Source organism: Notolepis coatsorum (assembly GCF_963971535.1).
Source record: "Notolepis coatsorum genome assembly, chromosome: 4".
Taxonomy (NCBI): domain Eukaryota; kingdom Metazoa; phylum Chordata; class Actinopteri; order Aulopiformes; family Paralepididae; genus Notolepis; species Notolepis coatsorum.
Window position 1 is genome coordinate 2,284,294 of NC_140168.1, and position 24,140 is coordinate 2,308,433.

At 43.5% G+C, this 24,140-nt stretch overlaps 1 protein-coding gene across 2 annotated transcripts; it reads right to left on the reverse strand.

Moving 5' to 3' along the window:
• Positions 1–76: 76 nt before the first annotated feature.
• On the reverse strand, positions 77–23,569 carry cox4i2 (cytochrome c oxidase subunit 4I2). 2 transcript variants are annotated; one of them, XM_084312774.1, is made up of 5 exons: positions 23,473–23,569; positions 13,796–13,907; positions 4,188–4,346; positions 2,749–2,880; positions 77–485 (listed from the first exon to the last, which is right to left on the reverse strand). In XM_084312774.1, exons 2-5 carry the CDS (start codon positions 13,905–13,907, stop codon positions 352–354), a joined length of 537 nt encoding a protein of 178 aa, XP_084168900.1. In that variant the 5' UTR covers positions 23,473–23,569; the 3' UTR covers positions 77–351. The 2 variants fall into 2 exon arrangements, with proteins under 2 accessions (XP_084168900.1, XP_084168899.1); XM_084312773.1 differs by having other exon boundaries at positions 23,405–23,562.
• Between the last annotated feature and the right edge of the window lie 571 nt (positions 23,570–24,140).

Below are 24,140 nucleotides of genomic sequence, written 5' to 3' on the forward strand. Positions count from 1 at the left end.
CTCCTTGTTATTTGGCATCACACACATGACACAGCTCACAGTATTATATTCTCCTCAGAGACGGGTGGACAGAGAGAGAAGTAAGCAAAACAGTTTTATTAAAACAAGGTACAACCCGAGGAGGACGGCCACGGTGGTGCCACCGTTACAGACAGACGGATCTCAAGGCGCCCCCTACAGGCCGATCTCGGATCAGAAGAACCACATCTTTCCCTCCTAGTGGATCGCAGTTACGGACGGTAAAGCATTCGAAACGGATCCCGGATTCACGCCCGGCAGCGAGGGGCAACTTGTAGAGGAAAGAAAGAAGTGGAAGACAGACAGACAGACGGACGAGAGCCCGCCTCCTCTCTACTTCCATTGGCCCTTGCCGTAGTCCCAGCTGGAGGTGAAGCCCTCGATGGGGTTCACCCTCATGTCGATCATCCGCTGCAGCTGCTTGGCCTGCCACTCCTCATCGAAGGTCTTGGGACGCGGAGGGTAGACTGTGTGAGGAGAGAGAGACGAGACAGATCCACTTCATTAAAATAGTAGAGACGATGTAGAAAGTCTCAGTGGTAAATAAATGTTACTTTAAAAAGGAACACTGGGGAAATTAGCTTATTTGCCATCTATACCCTGGAGTTAGACGAGCAGATACATACCTTGTTCTTCTCGGTGCATGCAGTAGGAAGACGTTGGGAACTAGGCTAATGGAAGAACCTACTTCCAGTGACTGATGCTAAGCTAGGCTAACGGTGCGTGTCTTCCTACTGCATGCACACAGAGAAGACAAAGGTAAGTGTCTTCTTGTCTAACTCCAGGGTAGATGGCAAATAAGCTAATTTTCCAAAATGTTACGAGTGTTCCTTTAAGTTCAGCAATTTTTTTGTCTTTTTGTCTCCCCCAACAATCTGTTCCATATAAGCTACAGGACGTCAACCACTGGATCCTCAATTTCCTCAGCAACAGAACCCAAACAGTCAAGGTGAACAATAAATCATCCGGCCCGCTGACCCTCAGCACTGGGGCCCCCCAGCAGGGCTGTGTCCTCTCCCCCCTGGCTCTTCTCCCTCTACACCAACCAGTTCACCCCACCTGGACAGCTCAGTCAAGGCCTTCAAGTACGCCGACGACACCACCATCATCCTCCTGGGCCTCATCTCCAACAACGACGAGTCCATTCACCGGCAGGAGGTGGACAGAGCAGTGAGGTGGTGCTCGACCAACAACCTCCTGCTCAACACCTCCAAAACCAATAACCATCTGAGACCAACCCATAACCCTAACGGAGTCATTAAAGTTCCTCGGCACCCACATCAGCATCAATAAACTCAAGATGAGACACCACTGACTGCCATCATCAAGAAGGCCCAGCAGCAGAGTCCAACAACGCCTGCTGGTCCAATTCTACACCAGGCCATAATACAAAGTATCCTCACCTCATCCATCCGTCTGGTACGGTTCCACTGACAAACAAACTTCAACGCATCACCAAGACAGCCTCCAAAATAATTGGCTGCCCCCCCCCCTCCCCTCCATCTACACCTCACGCACAGTCACCCGCTCTGGTCAAATAGTCAACGACCCCTCTCACCCAGCACACCACTTATTCCAGCACATGCCCTCAGGTCACTACAGGTCCATTCTAACCAGACACACACGCTTCACAAACAGCTTTTTCCCCACAGCAGTCCGAACACTAACACCCTGGCCCGCCCCCCTTTGCACAGACGGGCAAGCATCCGAACTGAAGTGAATTGACCAGACACTTGTTATATCTATGCGACTGTCCTGTATGTATTTATGTATTTATTGTGGGGATTGGGAGGTGGGAGGTGGACGTTTGACGTTTCATGTTGATGTCCCAGTGGTTAACTAACATGCTGTAGCGCAAACAATTACCACCAACCATAGTTGTGTGGCATTAAAGTATCTTGTAGCACATTGTTTTGTCTCATTTGTCATTATAAAATGTATTTGATCAGATACCAAAAAAATAAAGAGAATATATTGGCATTATATATATCTGCATCTGCCATTGAAAAACCCACATGGGTCAACCCACTAAATCAGACTCCTGCCGACGTCACGTAGAAGAGTCCTCGAGGAGCGACGCTGAACCCCAGCTGCTTGGCACCGCGCGTGCCCCTGCCCGCACTGTAGCACCTTATGGCACCAGTCTCTTTTAATCTGTTGGTCTTATTGAATTAAAATCAGTTTTACTGAATTAGACTAGGTTTCTTATTTTGGATTAGTTGGCTATTGAATCAATTCACCGTTTTTATTGACCGTTTTTAATATTGAATGACTATAGTTTCTACTGGATTTTCATTGAATCAGTTTGTATACATGTCCGTCATGAGGATCAGTATTTTATTAATTTGTTTAGTGTATAATATCGAGAGTCACATGGCTGTAACTGAGACCCGAGCGCTGTATATCTCGTGCTCCATGTCAAATGGAAAAATTACAATAAACTTAACCCTCGACTTGGTCGGAAGACTAGAAAACGCGCCCATTTACCACCTCCGCGTAAGGCCGTGCATTTGTCCCGTCTCCAAACATGGGGAAAAAGGCTTGTGCTATTTTAACCCTTTCACTGCCACACGACAGAAGGTTAACCCTTTACTATCACACAACCGACGGCGATGCTCCATCATTAGCTCTGTGTGATAGTAAAGGGCTAACCTTCCGTATTGTCACAGTGAAAGGGTTAACCGGCTGTCGTGTGGCAGTGAACGGGTTAATTAATAATGATGTCGTCACCATAGTGCGCCTGCCAGAGGGTGATCAGACCGGCGAATCCGATGAAGAGGAAGATGCCCCCGACGACGGACTTCCACTCGGACGACGACTGCTTCATCTCGGGATACGTCAAGTTGAACATCAGCCTGTACACTGGAGACACGGGAGGATTCCTCTTAGCATACATGTATATATATATTATCCGTCTCTGTACACATCTGCATACAATCCTTTTTACATATCTGTAGATACTACTAGTAACGCTGCTGGCCAGTACCAGTCTACCATAGTGTCTTTATATCTGTATCACTGTACATACATCGGATACAACTCTGTACATACATCGGATTATCACTATTACTCAGTAGTACCAATTTATATATCGCTGCTGGCGGGACAAAACCTCATAACTCCATTTAAATTATAATTTTTTTTATATAAATCAACTCCGTAGATCATCCTCCATATGTGTGTGTGGGTTTTACAAAGTTTAAACAATGGGAAAGCATTAAACCGATCATCCGTCTAAACCTCCTAACTATTCGCCCTCAAATCTGTGTTCGTTTTTTTCATCTGCTGAAAAGTTGGGTTTTTGGAGTTATGAGGTTGTCCCGCCAGCAGCGATATTTTATGCCCAGTTTAATCACCTGTACGCGGGTGATTTTTTTTTGTTAAAAAAGAGAGGCGATCGCTCCTTCAAGGCCGTGGCCCCCAAACTATGGAACCAGCTTCCCCTGGAGATCCGATCTGCCCCTACGCTGGAGACATTTAAGGCCCGTCTAAAAACCCACTTTTATTCCCTAGCCTTCGATTAACCCCGATTCTCCCACACCCTAACCCACACACTCTGATGCAATTTTATCCTGCCCCCTCCCTCTTGTATCTCTTCTTGTGCTCCTCTGTCCCCGGTGTGCTATACTGTACTTTGTGCTCCCCTATCCGCTTGTCCTTTTGTACTGTCCTGTCCTGCCGTTTTGTATTTGTGTATTTTATAGGACATTGATTTTATGCTTTGACTGTACTGTACAGCACTTTGGTTGGCTCTCGAGCTTTTAAATGTGCTCTATAAATAAATTACTTGACTTGACTTACATGGCAGCGGAGCTACACTGTGGCTGGGGGGGGGGGGGGGGGGCACCAGTTGGTGTGAATTTATGTGTGCCATTATTACTACCAAATGTAATAATTATGGAATATTACTATAATGAGCTGTATGTGTGTATGAACCAAGCATCTATGTGAAGCACTTTGGTTGACAAGTGTCATGTTTTAAATGTGCTATATAAATCAATTTGATTGATTGTACATTGTATATTACTATCGCACTTTACTGTTACATTTGCACTCTGGTTGGATGCCAAGCCTCTTTTCGTTGTACTGTACTTGTGATGTACATGCTGCCGTATGATGACAATACATTCGAGTCTAATCTCCCGTCTCCCGTGGATCAGGTGACTTACAGGCGAGCTTCTCCTCACTGGACAGCGCTCCCCATGGCCCCTGCTCCTTCTGCTTCAGGCTCAGGTCCGCGGGGCTCAGCTGGTCCCGGTAGGGCTTGTCGGGCAGCGGCGTGTCCAGGCGGTCCGTGTACGACAGTTCGGCATACGACTGCGACACCTCTGGATTACAATTAGATCACCACATTCAATTAGCAAAACCTTTATTAACAAGGGCAACTTTGTACATTTTCAACTTTATAAGTGGTATTTTGTTAAAAATAAGTGGTCTACGTGTTTAAAGTATTAACTCTACATTCTGACAGTCATCACTGATATAGTGTCTGGTCAGTAACATGGGTCTCTCAGTCCCTCCACTCTGCAGTAAACAGCCATCACTGATATAGTGTCTGGTCAGTAACATGGGTCTCCCAGTCCCTCCACTCTGCAGTAAACAGTCATCACTGATACAGAGTGTCTGGTCAGTAACATGGGTCTCTCAGTCCCTCCACTCTGCAGTAAACAGCCATCACTGATATAGAGTGTCTGGTCAGTAACATGAGTCTCCCAGTCCCTCCACTCTGCAGTAAACAGCCATCACTGATATAGAGTGTCTGGTCAGTAACATGGGTCACTCAGTCCCTCCACTCTGCAGTAAACAGCCATCACTGATACAGAGTGTCTGGTCAGTAACATGGGTCTCCCAGTCCCTCCACTCTGCAGTAAACAGTCATCACTGATATATAGTGTCTGGTCAGTAACATGGGTCTCCCAGTCCCTCCACTCTGCAGTAAACAGTCATCACTGATACAGAGTGTCTGGTCAGTAACATGTGTCTCCCAGTCCCTCCACTCTGCAGTAAACAGTCATCACTGATACAGAGTGTCTGGTCAGTAACATGTGTCTCCCAGTCCCTCCACTCTGCAGTAAACAGACATCACTGATATAGTGTCTGGTCAGTAACATGGGTCTCCCAGTCCCTCCACTCTGCAGTAAACAGTCATCACTGATATAGTGTCTGGTCAGTAACATGGGTCTCCCAGTCCCTCCACTCTGCAGTAAACAGACATCACTGATATAGTGTCTGGTCAGTAACATGGGTCTCCCAGTCCCTCCACAGTAAACAGTCATCACTGATATAGAGTGTCTGGTCAGTAACATGGGTCTCCCAGTCCCTCCACTCTGCAGTAAACAGTCATCATTGATATTAGAGTGTCTGGTCAGTAACATGGGTCTCTCAGTCCCTCCACTCTGCAGTAAACAGTCATCACTGATACAGAGTGTCTGGTGAGTAACATGGGTCTCTCAGTCCCTCCACTCTGCAGTAAACAGTCATCACTGATACAGAGTGTCTGGTCAGTAACATGGGTCTCCCAGTCCCTCCACTCTGCAGTAAACAGCCATCACTGATATAGTGTCTGGTCAGTAACATGGGTCTCCCAGTCCCTCCGCTCTGCAGTAAACAGTCATCACTGATATAGAGTGTCTGGTCAGTAACATGGGTCTCCCAGTCCCTCCACTCTGCAGTAAACAGCCATCACTGATATAGAGTGTCTGGTCAGTAACATGGGTCTCCCAGTCCCTCCACTCTGCAGTAAACAGCCATCACTGATATAGAGTGTCTGGTCAGTAACATGAGTCTCCCAGTCCCTCCACTCTGCAGTAAACAGCCATCACTGATATAGTGTCTGGTCAGTAACATGGTCTCCCAGTCCCTCCACTCTGCAGTAAACAGCCATCACTGATATAGAGTGTCTGGTCAGTAACATGGGTCTCCCAGTCCCTCCGCTCTGCAGTAAACAGCCATCACTGATATAGAGTGTCTGGTCAGTAACATGGGTCTCCCAGTCCCTCCACTCTGCAGTAAACCGACATCACTGATACAGAGTGTCTGGTCAGTAACATGGGTCTCCCAGTCCCTCCACTCTGCAGTAAACAGCCATCACTGATATAGAGTGTCTGGTCAGTAACATGGGTCTCCCAGTCCCTCCTGCTCTGCAGTAAACAGAAAAAATACATTTCCTGGTATCCCGTTCCCACTTTATCCAATCAGGAGAGAGAACTCCCACACTGCAAAAATGGTCTGACCAAAATAAGAAATTCTAAAAAGAGGGTTCTCTCTCCTGACGGATAAATGTATTTTCTGTTTACTGCAGAATGTAGAACTATTAAACACTTCATGTTCCTACAGCCCTATGTTCCCACAGTTTAAAATGGCTGCTATTCATGGAAGCTCGATCCCTGGAAACCCGTGGAGGAAAGGTGTCAACTCGTTCAGAACATCCGGTTCCACTGGGAACCAAACGAGGGGCGAAGAAATTCCTTGGCGTTGCTGGTGTGTAAGAACTGCAGAACCAGAGTGAGAGTACCAACGTGTTCGATGAGGACACTGGAGTGTTTGGGTTCCATGAGCAGGGCCTGCACAGACACAGGGCCGCATAGTGGGAACATAGGGTCTAATGGGGGGGGGGGGGGGGGGGGGGGGGGGGGTAGTCCGACGTCACTTTGGACCGCCCGCGAGGTCCACCCGTATAGGGATTCATCATTGGGAAAATTGATTATCGGCTATTGTAACAATTCTGCCTCATGAACATTGAAAAGCTTTCCATTTTTGCACAAAATGAGTTCCCTTCTATCACTAACATTGTTCTGAAGGTCCAGATTCATTATTAGACTTGAACTATCACCTAAAGTACACATTTATTATTTTAAGTTTAAGCATTTTTGGTTGAAATGAAAATTCTAATATTGCGACTATTTTCATGTTGAGCTATAGATCGTGGATGAATACGCACAGAAAGGTACACCATGCAAATGTTCATGCTTTATTTGTTTTAAACAAGACCATTTAGAAATGGGCAATGGGGGAAATACGTTGCAATTTCAAGCGAGGTGGACCGGCCGGGAAACAGCAATGATGTAACCACTACACCTCCCTGTTGTGATGGGGAAACATTTCTTAGAAAAGGGGGAACATATGGCTGACACCCCCACCCCCCCCCCCAACATGGTATGAGTCTGAAGAGCTCTGCCACCCCCCCCCCCCCCGAAGATACCAGACGTCAGAGTGAACTCTAGTGAACTACAGAAGCCATTTCTCCGTAGCCCCACGCCAGGAAAAGCTGAAGAAATGGTTGAGGAAGTAGCTTCTACAGTTCACTAGAGGTCGGTCCTCCGCCGGGGGGGGGTTCTGATAAGGGGGGAAAAGATAATTACAGCAGAGTTCTCGAGACGCAGAACACGTTGCCAGGTTTTAAAGGTCTGATTATCACATGTCCTCCTCGCAACAGAAACCATAGGGATCCGGTTGAAACAGCAAGTAAACAACAAGTCGGGTCGGGGTCAGCATCAATGCAGCGACTGTGCTGAACACTCGATGCCAGTGTGTTTAAGTGCAGTGAAAGGGTTAATAATAATAATTAATTTAATTTATATAGCGCTTCTCAATAACCCGAAGTCGCTGAAAGTGCCTACTGTAAGTGGAGAGTGCATTAAAAAGTACAATTTAAATCTGAATAATACATCCATTAGATTTAGTTCAGAGGAATTTCTCAGGATGCTAATGTTTGTGATATGCATGCTTTTGAGGAAAATATTAATGTCTTGATTATCGTTTCTTCTTTGAACAATTCTATGTAAATTAAGATGATATTTCTTTGATTCCCTTGGGAAAATGTGGGCGTGATAGCAGGGGGAGGGGGGGTACAGGTATGGGCAGGGTAATAGTAGAAAGTAGGGATGCTCGATATTGGCTTTTTTACCGATACCATATACCGATATAGTCCAACTCTTAATTTCCGATACCGATATCAACCGATACAGATATATGCAGGGTTTCCCCCCCAAAAAATGGAATAATTTCAGGTAATTAACATTACATATCTCTTGTTGTGGAATTAACACAACATTATGCATACTTTTGACAATAAATTAAATCAGAATTTGTTCTTACTTGCCTGGGTAAATAAAGGTTAAATAAATGTAAAAATAAAAAAAAAATCTTTTTATTTTTTTGAAAACAGATACCGATACTTTTCGATATCACATTTTAATGCCAATATCGGCCGATAATATCGGACATCCCTAGTAGAAAGACATAAATATAGGCAATAAAATTGTGTCTGAATATAAAAATACTTAATAGCAAAGACACTTAAGCCCTAATTGCTCCCGATGAGCAGGTTGGCACCTTGCATGGTCGCCTCCGCCGTCGGTGTGTGAATGAATGTGAGGAACAAACATGTTAACGTGCTATTATGGATAAAAGAGCTATATAAAGGCACCATTTACCAAATATGAGGAGGAAAAATAAACAGTGCAAACAAAAAGGTGCAGATGAGTCTGTATGCCCCATTGGTTATAATATCATATGTTACAATAAATATAGGTGATGAAGAATTGTGTATAGCATGAGTAAGAGTCAAATTAAACAGGTGCAGTAGCCTATACGATACGATATTCTTTTATTGATCCCCTTGCGGGAAATTCACGAATAAACAAGGTACCCTAACTGGCATGACATACGCTGTAGTCTGTGCAGATTTCGGTGGTTAAGAGGTTTGATTTCTCAGATTTTGAGCACGAGATCAAGCTGATAAATAGTTAAGCATTACATCACACGCAGGAGTGGTTTGTGACCAATAAACCATGCCTAGGGGTGGTTGTTAGGCCCGAGGCGCAGCCGAGGGTCGTTAGACCCCCCTAGGCATGGTTTATTGGTCACAAATCACGACTGCACGTGGTGTAAAGCTTTTATACAACTGCCAGATTCATCCAACCTTATTTCTATACAATAAACACACATTAATCGAAGATTTATTGAAAAAACCATCCGCCAGAAAAAGTAGTTCCCACAACTCCATGTGGAAGCAGCTTGAAGTGCATCCAACCAAACTAACACATCCAACTGTGTATTATTGGAATGATTGAGAGAAGTTGCCTCATGTGGAAGCAGCTTGAAGTGCATCCAACCAACTAACACATCCAACTGTGTATTATTGGAATGATTGATTGAAAATTTTATTACCAGATGCAGAATATAAAGTAGGTAAAACAAATTAAAACGTTTTCTTTGCCCTATAGGAAAAAAACGTTTTCTTCGCCCTATTTTTTTATTTATTTCTTTTAGCCTAAACTTAACCAGTTGGAAACCAGGGGTACAGTAATAAAATTAGCAATCAACCAATCAATCAATTCAATAGACCATGCTCACTTAAAACAGCGCTGCTTCTCTCTCAGTCTGACTCCCCCACTGTTGCAGACAGGAGTGTGTGTGTGTGTGTGTGTGTGTGTGTGTGTGTGTGTGTGTGTGTGTGCGTGTGTGTGTGTGTGTGTGTCACAGTGTGTGTGTGTGTGTGTGTGTGTGTGTGTGTGTGTATGTGTGTGTGTGTGTGTGTGTGTGTGTGTGTGTATGTGTGTGTGTGTGTTTGTGGGTACGCCAGCGTCGGAGAGTGAGAGTGAACGCTGCAGTGCAGTCAGTGGGGAGGAAGTAGAAATTTAAATCTATCAATTAATCAATCAAACAATCCGCGATTTTTCTTTTGTTCTAGATAGACTCAAGACCCATCAATTACATCATCCAACATTGTTTAAAGGGCTAACACGTTCCCCTTGACAGAATCGCTTTATATTTAGTCGTTATGACGCTATCAACATATCCATTTGTTAAAGATTATTGTCCGCCATCTTGTTTTTTCCGACGGAGTGATCCGGCGGAGTGATGTGATTCGGTGGTGGGCGGGTCCTGGGACCAGGAGCGTGGATTATGAAGGATACATACGTGTAAATGGACTGTTTCAGCCAATCAGAATAGAGAAATTTGCATGCCGTTGTATAACATGAAATAAGTCTTCTTTCTTCACATTTATCCAACCCTTTCACTGCCACACAACAGAAGGTTAACCCTTTACTATCGCACAACCGACAACGATGCTCCATCATTAGCTCCGCGGAGTAGGCTTTTTCAATGTGCTTATCAGGCTTATTTAGTTTAGCATTTTTTTAATTCAGTTTCAGTTAAGTGTCCAGAGTGGGTTTGCTAGTTAGTTCGTTTTGTTCGTTTAAAGATGTTAGTTTTAGTTTTGTTTTTATTATATTATTATCATTACTACTACAATGTGGGAAGATTTAAGAAGTTCAGAAGGTATTGTGTAACACAAACACGTCACTTTGTTAAGGCAATCGACTTAACAGTTGTGTGTAATGAACTTTCATGAACCAATACCAGTTTCTGAATTGATTGATTGATTGAAAAGTTTATTAACAGATTGCAGAATGGGTACAGTACAGTACATCTCAATACATACAATTGTTAAGGGGATGCAGACCAGAGAAAGACTTTCGTCTTGTTTCCACCAGGGTCCCCCATTTTCAATTCATCATAACATATATGACATACATGACATACAGATAGACAGTACTGCTACATCTATACATTTATGACATATCAGATTTGCAAATACAGTACTGTTTGTGATACAAAAGTGTCCAGAAAAGGAGTGTATATACATTTGGCGTAGAAACTGTACATTGGAGGAGGTTGGTGGGGTGGGGTTGGGTGGGTTGGGTGAGGGCTGTACATTGGAGGTGGGGGGGGGGGGGGGGTTGGGTAGGGGACACACACACATTTTACACTGTACATTGGAATGTTGACAAAGCCTTACTTGGTCATTTACTGTACAACTAGGTTAGGACATTTGTAGGGGCCAGTTTCGAATTGCAGTCTCACGTAGGTGTTTTTTGAGAGTGTTTTTGAAGGTGGGTAGTGATTCACATTCCTTTACAGCTTTAGGCAGGGCGTTCCACATTGATGTGGCATAATTGCGAAACGTGTTTAGTCCCTTGTTTGAGCCGAATCTGGGTTTTACATGATTTGTGGAGCTCCCTCTGGTGTTGTGATCGTGGTATTCACTGACCTTTGGGAAGTATTTTGACATGTACATGGGTACCTTGGTCGCGTAGTGTATCTTGTAGACCAGGCCCATTGCAAGTTGCTGTACTCTGTCGTCTACTCTAAGCCATCCTAGGTTGTCAAAGTGGGCAGGGGTGAGGTGGGTTCTAGGAGTCAGGTCAAGTAGTAGTCTGACTAGCTTGTTTTGAGATGTTTGTAATTTGTTTTTTAGTGCCTTTGAGGTGCTTTGGTACCATGAGGTGCAAGCATAGTCGTAGTACCCTTGAATGAGTGCTCCTGCTAGAGTCTTCAGGGTATTCTTGTTTACCAGAGAGGAGATCCGGTACAAGAATCGCGTTCGTTGGTTGACTTTTTTTATTACATTGGATGCCATTTTGTCACAGGAAAGATTAGCCTCTAGGATGGAACCCAGGTAGGTAATTTCATCTTTCCTTGTGACAATATTGTCACCCACTGTAACCGAGAAGTCGTCAGTCTTGCTGAGTTTGTTATTTGAACCGAAGAGAATGGACTCTGTTTTGCCCATGTGTAATGATAGTTTGTTGTCGGCGAGCCATATGCAGATTTTGCCTAGTTCCGAGCTGAGGGCTTTTTCAACCTGTAACTTGTTCTTGTCAGAGACCAGCAGGGCTGAGTCGTCCGCAAACAGGAACAAGTTGCAGTCACAAGCTGACGACATGTCATTTGCATAAATTAGGAATAGTAGCGGTCCTAGTATGCTTCCTTGTGGAACACCACAGCTCACTGTGAGGGGGGGGGATAGGGTACCGTTTACTTCCACCATCTGTTCCCTCCCCTCCAGGTAGGATTGTATCCAGCTCACTGATAAACTATCAAAACCAATTGCTTTTAGCTTGTCAATCAGAATGGTGTGATTGACAGTGTCGAAGGCCTTTTGTAGGTCCAGCATGACCATGCCGCAGTATTTGCCCGCGTCCACCTCTTGTTTGATGTGGTCGTTCAAGTAGAGAAGGCATGTGTCAGTGGAGTGGGATGTTCTGAAGCCAGATTGGAATTCGTGCACCAACCATTCGTGATCTTTATGCACCAATACCGTCTCACACACACTTGCCGTGTTGACACATTTGACCAAATTAACAAAGATATCATGCCAGTATGATGCCAGTTATGGTACCTTGTGTATACCATTTACTCTTTGTCCAAAATAAATTGTATTGCCTATATTTATGTCTTTCTACCATCACCCGGCTCACACATGTATGAGGCTATGATGCCTGAATTTAGATATATTATCTTACAACTAAAGAAATTCTATATATATTTTATTTTTAGATTTGCAAGTACACAATATAGGTTCAGTTAGTTTTTATTTATCTATTCATTAGTTTTAGTTAGCAACATGACATGTTCTAAGACAACAGTTCCACCTGGTGGTTGGTTGGTTCAAATCCATTATGGAAATAGACTTCATGTGCCAAGATTCTTTTATTTTTTATTTTGTATGATCTATTCATAGAATTCTCATGACATGCCAACCAATATGGCGCCACGCCACGGCTCATTGGCCACGGTTGTCATTAATGATAACCAGCTGTCATTACAATCACATGGCGTACAGGCTACCAATGTCAACTACTAGGGAATACTATGATGAACCATGTTCAATGTATGGTCGTCTTTCTGGGGGCGGGTATAATCTGTATCCGAGAAATGTATCTGTAAAAGAAAAAATAGGGCTCTTTTAGTTACTAATTAATGTAGAGCCCAGTGCGCAGTCCTATATTTAGTCCCACATTAAAGTACATTCACGTTGCCTTTCCTGTGGCTAAAGTTAGAACCACAGCGCCATCTGTCGTTCGGACCTGGTTTTGAAAGTTGCTCCTCTCTCCCGGAAATCTCCAAATATGGTCTGAACCCAGAGTTCCGGGAAAAGGAGAGAATTCAAACCCGGAGATTTGTTTTACTTACGCTAAAAGTTAAATATTAATACTTGTAACGATTTTATTAAGAGACCAGTCGGTCACAGCTGTAGAAGTATTATTGAATGTGGGGAATTGTCGGGTGACTGACACGTTACTGGTTTTATGGTTTGTAAACGGAGACGCTTCCTTCGTGGCAGTAATGAAATATTATAGGAGAATGTAATTTTCCATACTGTAGGTGTAATGTTACATGAGCATAGTAGTAGGGTGTAACAGAATGGTGCTTTTGAGTTAGTGTGTATGCAAAGAAGGGGCAGGCTATATAAATGATAGAACAGAAAAGGAAAAAGAATGAAAACGGCTGATTCTCCACCACCAGTGAGTCTAAAAAGCAACCGTATATTGGCATCCATTTTACACGTGCATCCATCAACACCAGAGCCCATATGAATCCCCCCTAATAATGGAAGAATGACATTAATTTTCAGTCAACTGTATATGATTGTATATTACTGTTGCACTTTACGGTTACATTTGCACTCCATGGTTGGATGCCAAACTTATTTTTAGTTGTACTGTAAATTGTGCTGCATGATGACAATACATTTTAATCAAAATTTAGAAATGGCCTCGTTTTTGTAAATGTCAACGATGCCACTATCGAGACCAAACTCACTTGCCGTCTTCGTCGGTTGTGTTAAGTTTTATCAAACTGACGAGTAAAGCGAGGCAGCATTTCTCTTTGCGTCGTATATCCGACAATACATTTGAATCTAAAAGCAGTGTTGTGGTATCATTTTAAAATAACAATTAAGCAAATGATGAAATGAAAAAACTACCATGATGGCCGTGGCTCGATGGCCTCACGCTGCCGCTGCTGGTGGCGGTCATCACTGCAGCCGCGCGCCTCGACAGGAGGCTCCCCACGCGCCCCGACGTCAGACGAAGCATCTGTAGCAACAGGTGAGAAGGATCGATTGAAAACTTTTAACAGATTGCAGAATGGGTACAGTACAGTACAGCTCAATACACACAATTGTCTTAAGGGGATGCAGACCTGAGAAAGACTTTAGTCTCGTTTACATCAGGGTCCCCCATTTTCAATTCATCATAACATTAATGACATACAGACAGATATATATCTTGACATACAGGACAGGAGAGGAGCATTATTATTAGACAAGACACCAAAGACCTTCGACGTCTGCGTTCCACGAAATGTTAATTCACTCGAGGAGAAAAGGGGGACATGAATCATGATCAAGGCTCTCTGAGAGTTATTTTTCTGAGCATATGGGGTTCCAGGTAGACACAGACACGGTATATGCCCTAAATAAAACATTAATTAATTCAACTCTATAATGGACACATTCTCAGTTAACAAACTTACAATTAATAATTTCAGTTTTCCAGAGAGACAGTTGAAAAGAAGGGAGGCAGAGAGCGGTCTGCTTCTTGGACTAAAGGCCTGTTGTTCAGACGAGCAGCACACCTGTGGTTCATTGTGAACTAATCACTCTGACCTCCTCACCTGCTGCTAAGGTTAACGATGTAAACAATGACACATGCAAAGCCAACAATGGACACTTACAAAACACTAATATAGACACTTTACAATGCTAATATTTGGTAAATGCTAGATTTTAAATTTGTTGGGAGTGGTTATGGTTATGGTTAAGATAATGGTTAGGTTTTATAAACAATCTTTAACATGAAAATGGCGATGAGTCGCAGCTTTGCAGCTTGGCCAAAAAGTGACGACCCACTACGTTTACATGAAGTCATTTAGCCGAACGCTTTTATCCAAAGCGACTTACAAGTTGTGTACGACAGGTCAGCAGGAAGGGCACAACTGTGGCAGCTAAGGGTCAGTATCAGATTTATATTATTTATATATTCTGATATGATTATATATATTATTATATGATTTATATATCTGGTAGGTTGATTATAATACCTCCAAGAAAACTAATCATGCTTTCAATCATGAATATAATATAAAGGCATAACGACTAAATTGGGATGGGAGAAAAAATACGGGAAAAAGGGGGAGGAAAAGATAGATAAAAAAATGAATATAATATAAAGATTTGTATAATTGTGAATTTATATGTCTCAATTCTTAATCATACTCAATATAGGCTACTGCATTATTATTCATGCATTAGACCCAATTAAATCGAATGGAAATTAGAAACTGGCCCCGGTAAATGTCCAAAATCCGCTCCCCCACCCAACCAACCCCCTCCAATGTACAGTTTCTTCCCCTTCGGATATATATATTTTTTTATGATATTTCTTTTTCTTACACAGTACTGTATATCTGTATGTCTTGTATGTCATAAATGTCACTATGAATTGAAAATGGAGGACCCTGATGTAAACAAGACAAAAGTCTTTCTCTGGTCTGCATCCCCTTAACAATTGTTTGTATTGAGCTGTACGGTATTGTACCCATTCTGCAATCAGTTAATAAAGTTTTCAATCAATCAATCAATCAATCAATCAATCAATCAAATGCTCGTCAAACAGTGTTGAACTTGAGTGCTACAGTCTTGAGTGCATAGTAGTACAGACATATTAGCATAGTAGGTACTAGGCAAAGTAGATTACTTAGTAGCAAAATGCATAATAGTAAAAGACAGTAGGAAGGTTAGTCTCTTTTCTTTTTAATCTTGTGGAGTGTTGGGGAGGGGGAGGGGGGGGGGGGTGATCAAATAGAAATAGAATGAAATAGAATTTGGATGCAGACCCATTTCTAACTGCCTGTTCTATCCCAATTTTCACAGGATATGATGCGAAACGATGGCAGTGACACTTCGCTTATACCCTCCTGCCGTTACTGGTGATCAAGATTCAAGTGATTTATTTGTCACGTACGTACAGTACAGTACAGACACAAGACATGTAGTAAAATGAAGGTGGCCAAGGCCGCCTCGTTTGTGCAAAAATACAAATAATAAAATACAATAATAAAATAAAAATTAGATAATAAAATAGACATGCTAAAAAGTCATACGAATACAATACAATGATAAGCGTAAGAATTAAGGTAAAGTACTATATTCAATAATTATACTAATGTACAGTTCTGTTTCTTAAAGTGACTTATATATGAGAGAGCTTCACACAGAGAGCTTGAGCTCGCCGAGGGCTTGTTGACGGCAGCCGTCACATGTCAGTCACATGTCAGTCACATGTCACAGATTGTATTGTCTGGGGTTGAAAGAGCTCATTAGGTGTCTTATTGTATTATGTTCCTAGTATAGCTTGGCTGAGCTCCAAAGCCTATTATTATTAACCTTTGTTTACCCAGGGTAGGTTCGTTGAGCACAGATGCTCTTTTTCAGGAACGCCCTGCTTCACATTCACACAGTTCCATTCACACCTGGGAGCTGCCCAGTACAACCACAGTCTGACACCTGGGAGCTGCCCAGTACAACCACAGTTGACACCATTGGCCACTGAGCAACTCCACTGGAGCAGTTGGGGGTTAAGTGCCTTGCTCAAGGGCACTTCAGCGGTTGGTGTTCCTGCCGGTCCCGGGGATCGAACCGGCAACCTTCCGGTCACAAACCCGCTTCTCTAACCTTTAGGCCACCGCTGGCGGTCTGTTAACCCTTTACTATCACACAACCGCGGAGCTAATGATGCTAATGATGATGGAGCATCGCCGTCGGTTGTGTGATAGTAAAGGGCTAACCTTTACTGTATTGTCACAGTGAAAGGGTTAACCGGCTGTCGTGTGGCAGTGAAAGGGTTAATGAGCCGTTGTTACTGTGACCGAACTGCAGCTCCTCTCGCAGCTCACTGACAACAAATGTGGAAATGTCTATAACTATAAGTACTATAAGTATAAGTATGACTATAAGTACTTTCCCTCACACTGGGCCTGATCTCTGCAAACGACGAGAGGGCCTACCTGGGAGAGGTAGAGAACCTGGCGCTGTGGTGCCGGGAGAACAGACTCTCCCTGAACGTCAGCAAAAAGAAAGAGATGATATAGGAGGTCAGGGGTCAGGGACTACAGCCCCCTCAGTATCTATGAGGCACCGGTCGAGAGAGTGAACCGTTTTAAGTACCTCCGAGTCCACATATCCGAGGACCTGACATGGACCACACACATTGACAGTGTAGTGAAGAAGGCACAGCAGCGCCTCTACTTCCTTAGGTGCCTAAGGAAGTTCAAAGTGAGTCAGAAGCTCCTTAAGAACGTCTACTCGTGCACAATAGAGAGCATCCTGACTGGCAACATCACCTCCTGGTTTGGGAATAGCACCGCACAAGACCGCAGCAGACTGCAGAGAGTGGCCCGTTCAGCTGAACGCACAATTGGAGGGGGGCTTCCCACTCTCCAGGACATTTATACCAAGCGTTGCAGGGGGAAGGCTAAGAGAATAACCAAAAGACTCTAGTCACCCAAACAACTGCCTCTTTGCACTGCTGCGGTCAGGCAAGCGCTACCGGAGTCTCATGGCCGGTACAGAGATACTCAGAAGGAGCTTCTATCCCCAGGCCATCAGGATGCTCAATGACTCTATGTAACATCATCAACCCATCCATCTATACTCATTGCACACACATCCACATGCACACACTCACTTTAAACAAACACTCACCTCACACTTTAGGCACTACATTATATTTATCTATTTATTAAAGAGATTTGCACTACATTCATACCTCATTTGCATTTGCATCTTGCCTTAAAAAGTTCTACCTCATTGTCTGCATTTGTACCTCATTGTCTGCATTTGTACCTCATTGTCTGCATTTTTACTTCATTGTACTTAGATTGTACTTAGGTTGTACTTTAGTTTGTATATTGTATAGTGTTATTCCTCTTTTACTTACATTTCTTTTGATCCACTTTTTCTCCTTATTTTCTATTTTTCTCCCATCCCAATTTCGTATTTCCAATTCTCCCCTCCCCTGTCTTGAACGTTGCTAGACTATGCCTCCCACTGGTCGGCTGTAGTAAGGATAGAAGCCTTGCATCACGTGTCCCCTCCGGTACACGAGGAGGCAGCCTGTCGCATCTTTTCACCGCAACAGCTCGAACTCTCAGTGGCGAGGAGTAACGCGTGGGAGGCTCACGCTGCGCCCGATACTTCCTGTTTCCGCCGTACCGGCGTCACCCAACCGACCTGTAGGAGTCGCTGTCCACAACGTCCAATCCCCACCCACCGGCTTTCCCACCCCCTAACACTGCCAATTGTGTTAGTATGACGGCCGGCCAAGCCGGTAGCAACGCCGAGAGCTGGGCCGGAGTCCAGAGTCCATTGAGGCCCACTCAGCCGCCCCCCTCTTTTACTTACTTTTTTACTGTATGAAGCACATCGGGGGCTCATACAGAACCAAGCATTTCACTGTAATGTACATGTACTTTGTACGTGACGAATAAAAACAAACTTGAACTTGGCCACTTTATTAGGTAGACCTATACAGCTAATAGCGTGGCCACACTCATCTTGTGTGAGTGTGAGTTGAGTCAACTTGAGTGTGTGGAGTATGTTTAGTAAGGTTGAGTGTGTAGAGTAAGGTTGAGTGTGTTGAGTATGTTGTGTGTGAGTTGAGGGTGAACCAGTGGTTCTCAACCAGGGGTCGGGGACCCGCAGGCGTCCTTGAGGGAGTTCCAGTGGGTCCCCAGAAAAATGGGGACTCGTTTATTTTCTGTTTCATTCACTATAGAAGTGAAGCCCAACTGTAGTAGACGACTAGCCTATAGAACTCTGCTCTTAATCGGCGGCTGGGGACTCTGGTATCGAATCCCAGTCTCAGCATTGCCTTCGGCTTGGGCCGGCCGTCGTACTGGCTCATTTGGCAGAGTCAGCAGGGTGGAAGTCGATGGGTGGGGATTGGACGTTGTGGACAGCGACCCCTACAGGTCGGTTGGGAGACGCCTGCACAGCAGAGACAGGAAGTGGCGAGGGTAGTGTGAGCCTCCCATGCGTTACACCTCGCCAATGAGAGTCCGCGCTGGCAGGTGAAAAGATGCAACAGGGGGAGCTCCAGTAGCTCACCGCGTATCTCGGCGCTATTTCGGCGTCGGGGACAACCGTGCGCGTCACGGATCTGGGGTACACGAGTTCGACTCCCGGACTCGCCGTATTTTCTCAGTGTCTTTCCCCCGATCTATATCCTATTCAACCTGTTTCTGTCGGTCATGCTTGACCAGAAAAAGCGATAAACGCTAAAAAAAAGAACCAGCTGACTGGTCAAAGTTTAAAAAAAAGAAAAGATGTGACAGGCTGCCTCCTCGTGTGCCGGAGGGAACACGTGATGCAAGGCTTCTATCCTCTCTACAACCGACCAGTGGGGGGCATAGTCTAGCAGCGTTCAAGACAGGGGAGGGGAGAATTGGATACACGAAAATTGGGATGGGAGAAAAATAGAAAAAGAAGGAGAAAAAGTGGATACAAAATTAAAATAACTCTGCTCTTAATCACATCGAACAACAAAAACCTTTCAGATGAGGATCTGCAGCCTAATGTGTATTGATTTAGGAGTCCTTAGACCACTGGCCTAAAACATTTTAATTTCCTGTCAGTTGTTGATTTGAGCAAACACTGTAAACAAGGAAGTTACGTATAGAATATAATACTCCTTGCACTGCAATGGGAACTATAAGAAGAGGACGGGTCAATGTTGTCATAGACATGTTCCAAAATGGTTCAAAATGGTTTCCCTTTCATCACTGGGACGTAAATCACATTGTAATAAGTGGTGTTGTCCAGTTCTGAACCTCCGTGAGAAAGTAGGGGCTGTGACACCCTACTCTTATTATTCTACTATACTCTTATTATTCTACTCTACTACCCTACTCTTATTATTCTACTACTATACTACTCTACTCTTATTATTCTACTATACTCTTATTATTCTACTCTACTACCCTACTCTTATTATTCTACTATACTACCCTACTCTTATTATTCTACTCTACTACCCTACTCTTATTATTCTACTATACTACCCTACTCTTATTATTCTACTCTACTACCCTACTCTTATTATTCTACTACTATACTACTCTACTCTTATTATTCTACTATACTCTTATTATTCTACTCTACTACCCTACTCTTATTATTCTACTATACTACCCTACTCTTATTATTCTACTCTACTACCCTACTCTTATTATTCTACTATACTACCCTACTCTTATTATTCTACTCTACTACCCTACTCTTATTATTCTACTATACTCTTATTATTCTACTCTACTACCCTACTCTTATTATTCTACTCTACTACCCTACTCTTATTATTCTACTATACTCTTATTATTCTACTCTACTACCCTACTCTTATTATTCTACGCGCACACATAGAGCCCAAGGGGTGCTTGAGCACCTGCCCTTTTGGGCCTCATAAAAAAGTGCCCATTAAAAAAAAAAAAAAAAAAAAAAAATTTAAATAAATGTCTTTACCACTACCATTACGCATATAGACTGCCCTTCCAACTGAAAAATGTCAGGATAGAATCAAAATATTAGGTAAAGAGAGAGAGATGCCCCATATTCCATTGCAGTTTGCACGGCCTCCTCAGCGTGCCTCTCCGCATAGTGTGGGTGGTGATGATGATGATGATGATAGAAACCGCTGTGGCGCATACAGTTGAATGCTGGTATTACACTCATTGAGGGACACGAAGAAGTCAAGTCCGATGGGATTTGGGAATCTCAAATACAAATCGGGATTGGAATAAAAAATGCATTTATATTAAACAATACAGAATATACAGCACTTCTTGGGGTCTGTAGGGTAAGCACTTATTCCCTCCCCCCTGAACATTTATGGAGATGTATGGGCTTTTTAAGTCAGTGATAAAAGTGTCTTTCAAGGATAAGTGAGCTCCTGCACTGATTATTATAGTTCAATATTCAATATTTGATCACCAAAACGCCCCAAAAAGCATAAAAAGGGGACCCCCTGCCCGAAAAGGGCCCTTAAAAATCGGGTATAGTGCCCTTTTCAGCCTTTGAGCACCTGCCCCTCTAAAGTCCTGTGCACGTCCCTGCTACTACCCTACTCTTATTATTCTGCTCTACTACTCTACTCTTATTATTCTACTCTACTACTCTACTATATTATGCTAGCAGGAATACTAACTGTAGTCCATATAGCTGATTCCTAGCAACATCAAACATTCCACTGAAACCATGTAATTAATTCCTTATGTCATCGTAAATCAAAACAAAATCATTTTTGACGCTGTGAAACTTACATACACGATACTTCTTTGAATAGTAAATGTGATTGTAAGCAAAATAAGTGAGCAATCTTAGTCTCTGGTAGCTGTCTAGCTGGTTTCAAACAGGGTTCCAGGACAGTAATCTCAAAACACTACGCTCCGTTAATTAAAGTGAACATTCAACCTAAAACAGAATCGACACGTTATTCATATGATCTTACGGTGGATAGTTCAGCGAATATCAAAAAGTCTCTCTGAAAAAGCTAGAGTCGGCCAAGACTAGCCTACGTTGAGTATGACAACAGACAGATCTTGGGTCTGTTCCACTGTTTATGTTTATGTTTATTTAGGATCCCCATTAGCTTTTGCACTTGACAAAAGCTACTCTTCCTGGGGTCCGACACTTAAACAATACAACAATATTCAAGACATAAGTCATTACATCATTATTAACATCATTAATATCATTAACAATCTCATCCACTCTTAATATCAGATTCAGTTAAGAATGACTGTGTGTACAAGATACTTATCAGTATAAAGTATAAAATAAATAGTGCTTCCTGAGCAGCACTCACTGCCATCAACATAAATACAATTAGCAAACGGTCAATTGGTTTTGTTGAGGTTGATGTTTCCCTGCGTGACATCACAGAGTACAGTTCACATGTTACGCTACAAATATTAATTTATTCATAAATATTTATATATTTATATCAAAGATCGATAGGCTATTACAATATCCTGCTTACTTTGCAGGCAGACATCTCCCCCCCCCCCAAACACATTTAATGTTAAATCTGACACAGAGAAGTCTTCGCAACACAGAAGTAACTTCCTAATCCAATACATTTTCAAGACCTATCAAAATCATATTTAAGACTTTTTTTGAGGCCTGAAATTCTGATTATTATTACATTTCAGACCTTTTAATACAACATGGACCCCTCACACACACACACACACACACACACACACACACACACACACACACACACACACACACACACACACACACACACACACACACACACACACACACACACACACACACACACACAGAGATAGGCGGGTAAAAATGGAGGCAATTGGCAGTTGGTCAAGTTGGTCATAGTGAGCGTGTCGCCATGTCTGCAATGACCTCTTCTAAGGGACAAACAAATGTCCGCCCGCTGGCAAACAACTATCTAACAGATAAAACGACCATGAATGTTCTTTTTATTCGTTTTTTAGAATCCTCTCATGTTCACACACACACAAACAGAAGGAGCAACGTTTGCAAAGAAGAGGCTGAATGCAATACGGAGGAATGCGAATATAAATATCATGCACACTTTGTTTACATTTTGAATCTCGACTCGCCCCGGGTCCTCTAGTCCCACGGGGTCAAATCCCCTCAAAAACACACAAAGAAGAGATACTTTAACTTATGTGGTGTTAGGGTCTCCAGCGACCCGTTTCAAGGTTATAACTACCATGTAGTTGATTTGATTAGAACAAGGCTTCATGATATCCTCCACAACACATATTATATAAGCACAGCAAAACTATGTTTCACCATTTTGAAAATTCTGAAGGTATCTGCAGAAAAAAAGGTACCACTGTGGTGTTAGGGTCATTCTTGACCCGGCAAGGTAAAACTACACTATAAAAATACAAAATCTAAATAAATAAAATAATAATAAATATACTAAACTTTTTCTTCAGAAGTTATATTCTAATATTGTTCTATTATAGTCAGAAAACATTAGTATCTTAGTATTAGTGTCTCGGGGGCCATACAATCAAATTACAATGGGATTATATGGTTATGAATGCATATAATGTTAGTTAGGATGTAGTATTAACTATATTGAGTGATACTCCTTTCTTTTTAGTGGTCAGGACTGAGTTAGACCCCGGGTCAACAACATTGACCCGCTAACAACGGTCAGTGGTGGTGCCAATTCCTAACACAACATGAGGGTTAATAATACTTTAATATTTAGGAGTGCAACACCTTTCATGCATGGACACTTTTATATGAACTTGCTTCTTTCCACTTTGTCTCTTTACCCCCTGTAGCTTTTGCCCCCTATTCAAGACACGTGCAGCAACAGCCTCTATCTCTCAGATAGTGGATCCTGCACGTACACCACTGTATGGAAGGAGGAGGGGGGGGGGACAGCAGATCCCCTTCAACTTGCCCTCTCTTCCTGTCCGACCCACATGCATTCTGCAAAGTTCTCCAGAACGTCGAGATACTCACAGTGGTCCTCGAAGAGAGAGAAGAAGAAGAAGAAGAAGAAGAAGAAGAAGAAGGTTGAGCAGTAAAACCTGGTCTTCGGTCGGTCGTACTGTTTTGGCTTCCTTCTCGTCTTCGTATCAGCTTCTGCTGTTGCAGCCACGACACTCTGAGAGAACGGGGAGGGAGGGAGGGAGGGAGAGAGAGAGAGGGGAGAGAGAGAGAGAGGCAGGAAGGGAGGGAGGAGGGAGGGAGCTTAGATTAAACCAATGCAAGTAAACAATCCAACAGAGCATGTGACAATACTGGCAGAGAAAGTGAGAGAGTGAAAGTGAGTTGAGTTTAGGGCACTATGCCCTCTCTCTCCCTCTCTCTCTCCCCCCTCTCCCTCTCCCCCCCCCTCTCTCTCTCTCCCTCTTCCCCCCCCTCTCTCTCTCCCTCTCTCTCTCCCCCCCTCTCTCTCTCTCCCTCTCCCCCCTCTCTCTCTCCCCCCTCTCCCCGCCCCTCTCTCTCCCTCTCCCCCTCCCTCTCTCTCTCTCTCCCTCTCCCCCTATCTCTCTCTCTCTCTCTCTCTCCCTCTCTCCCCCCCATATCTCTCTCTCTCCTCTCTGCCCTCTCTCTCCCTCTTCCCCCCCTCTCTCCCTCTCCCCCTCCCTCTCTCCCCCCCCCCCTCTCTCTCTCTCTCTCTCTCTCTCTCTCTCTCTCTCTCTCTCCCTCTCTCCCTCCATATCTCTCTCCTCTCTCCCCCCCCCTCTCTCTC

What these genes read in the sequence shown, in the direction of transcription:
- cox4i2 (XM_084312774.1), bottom strand. Translation starts at nt 13,907, where the DNA reads ATGCTTCGTCTGACGTCGGGGCGCGTGGGGAGCCTCCTGTCGAGGCGC. An exon ending in CAGTGAGGAGAAGCTCGCCT is followed by an intron (nt 2,881 to 4,187) that starts GTAAGTCACCTG and finishes CCGTGTCTCCAG; the next exon opens with TGTACAGGCTGATGTTCAAC. An exon ending in CCTCTGGCAGGCGCACTATG is followed by an intron (nt 486 to 2,748) that starts GTGACGACATCA and finishes CTCCTCACACAG; the next exon opens with TCTACCCTCCGCGTCCCAAG.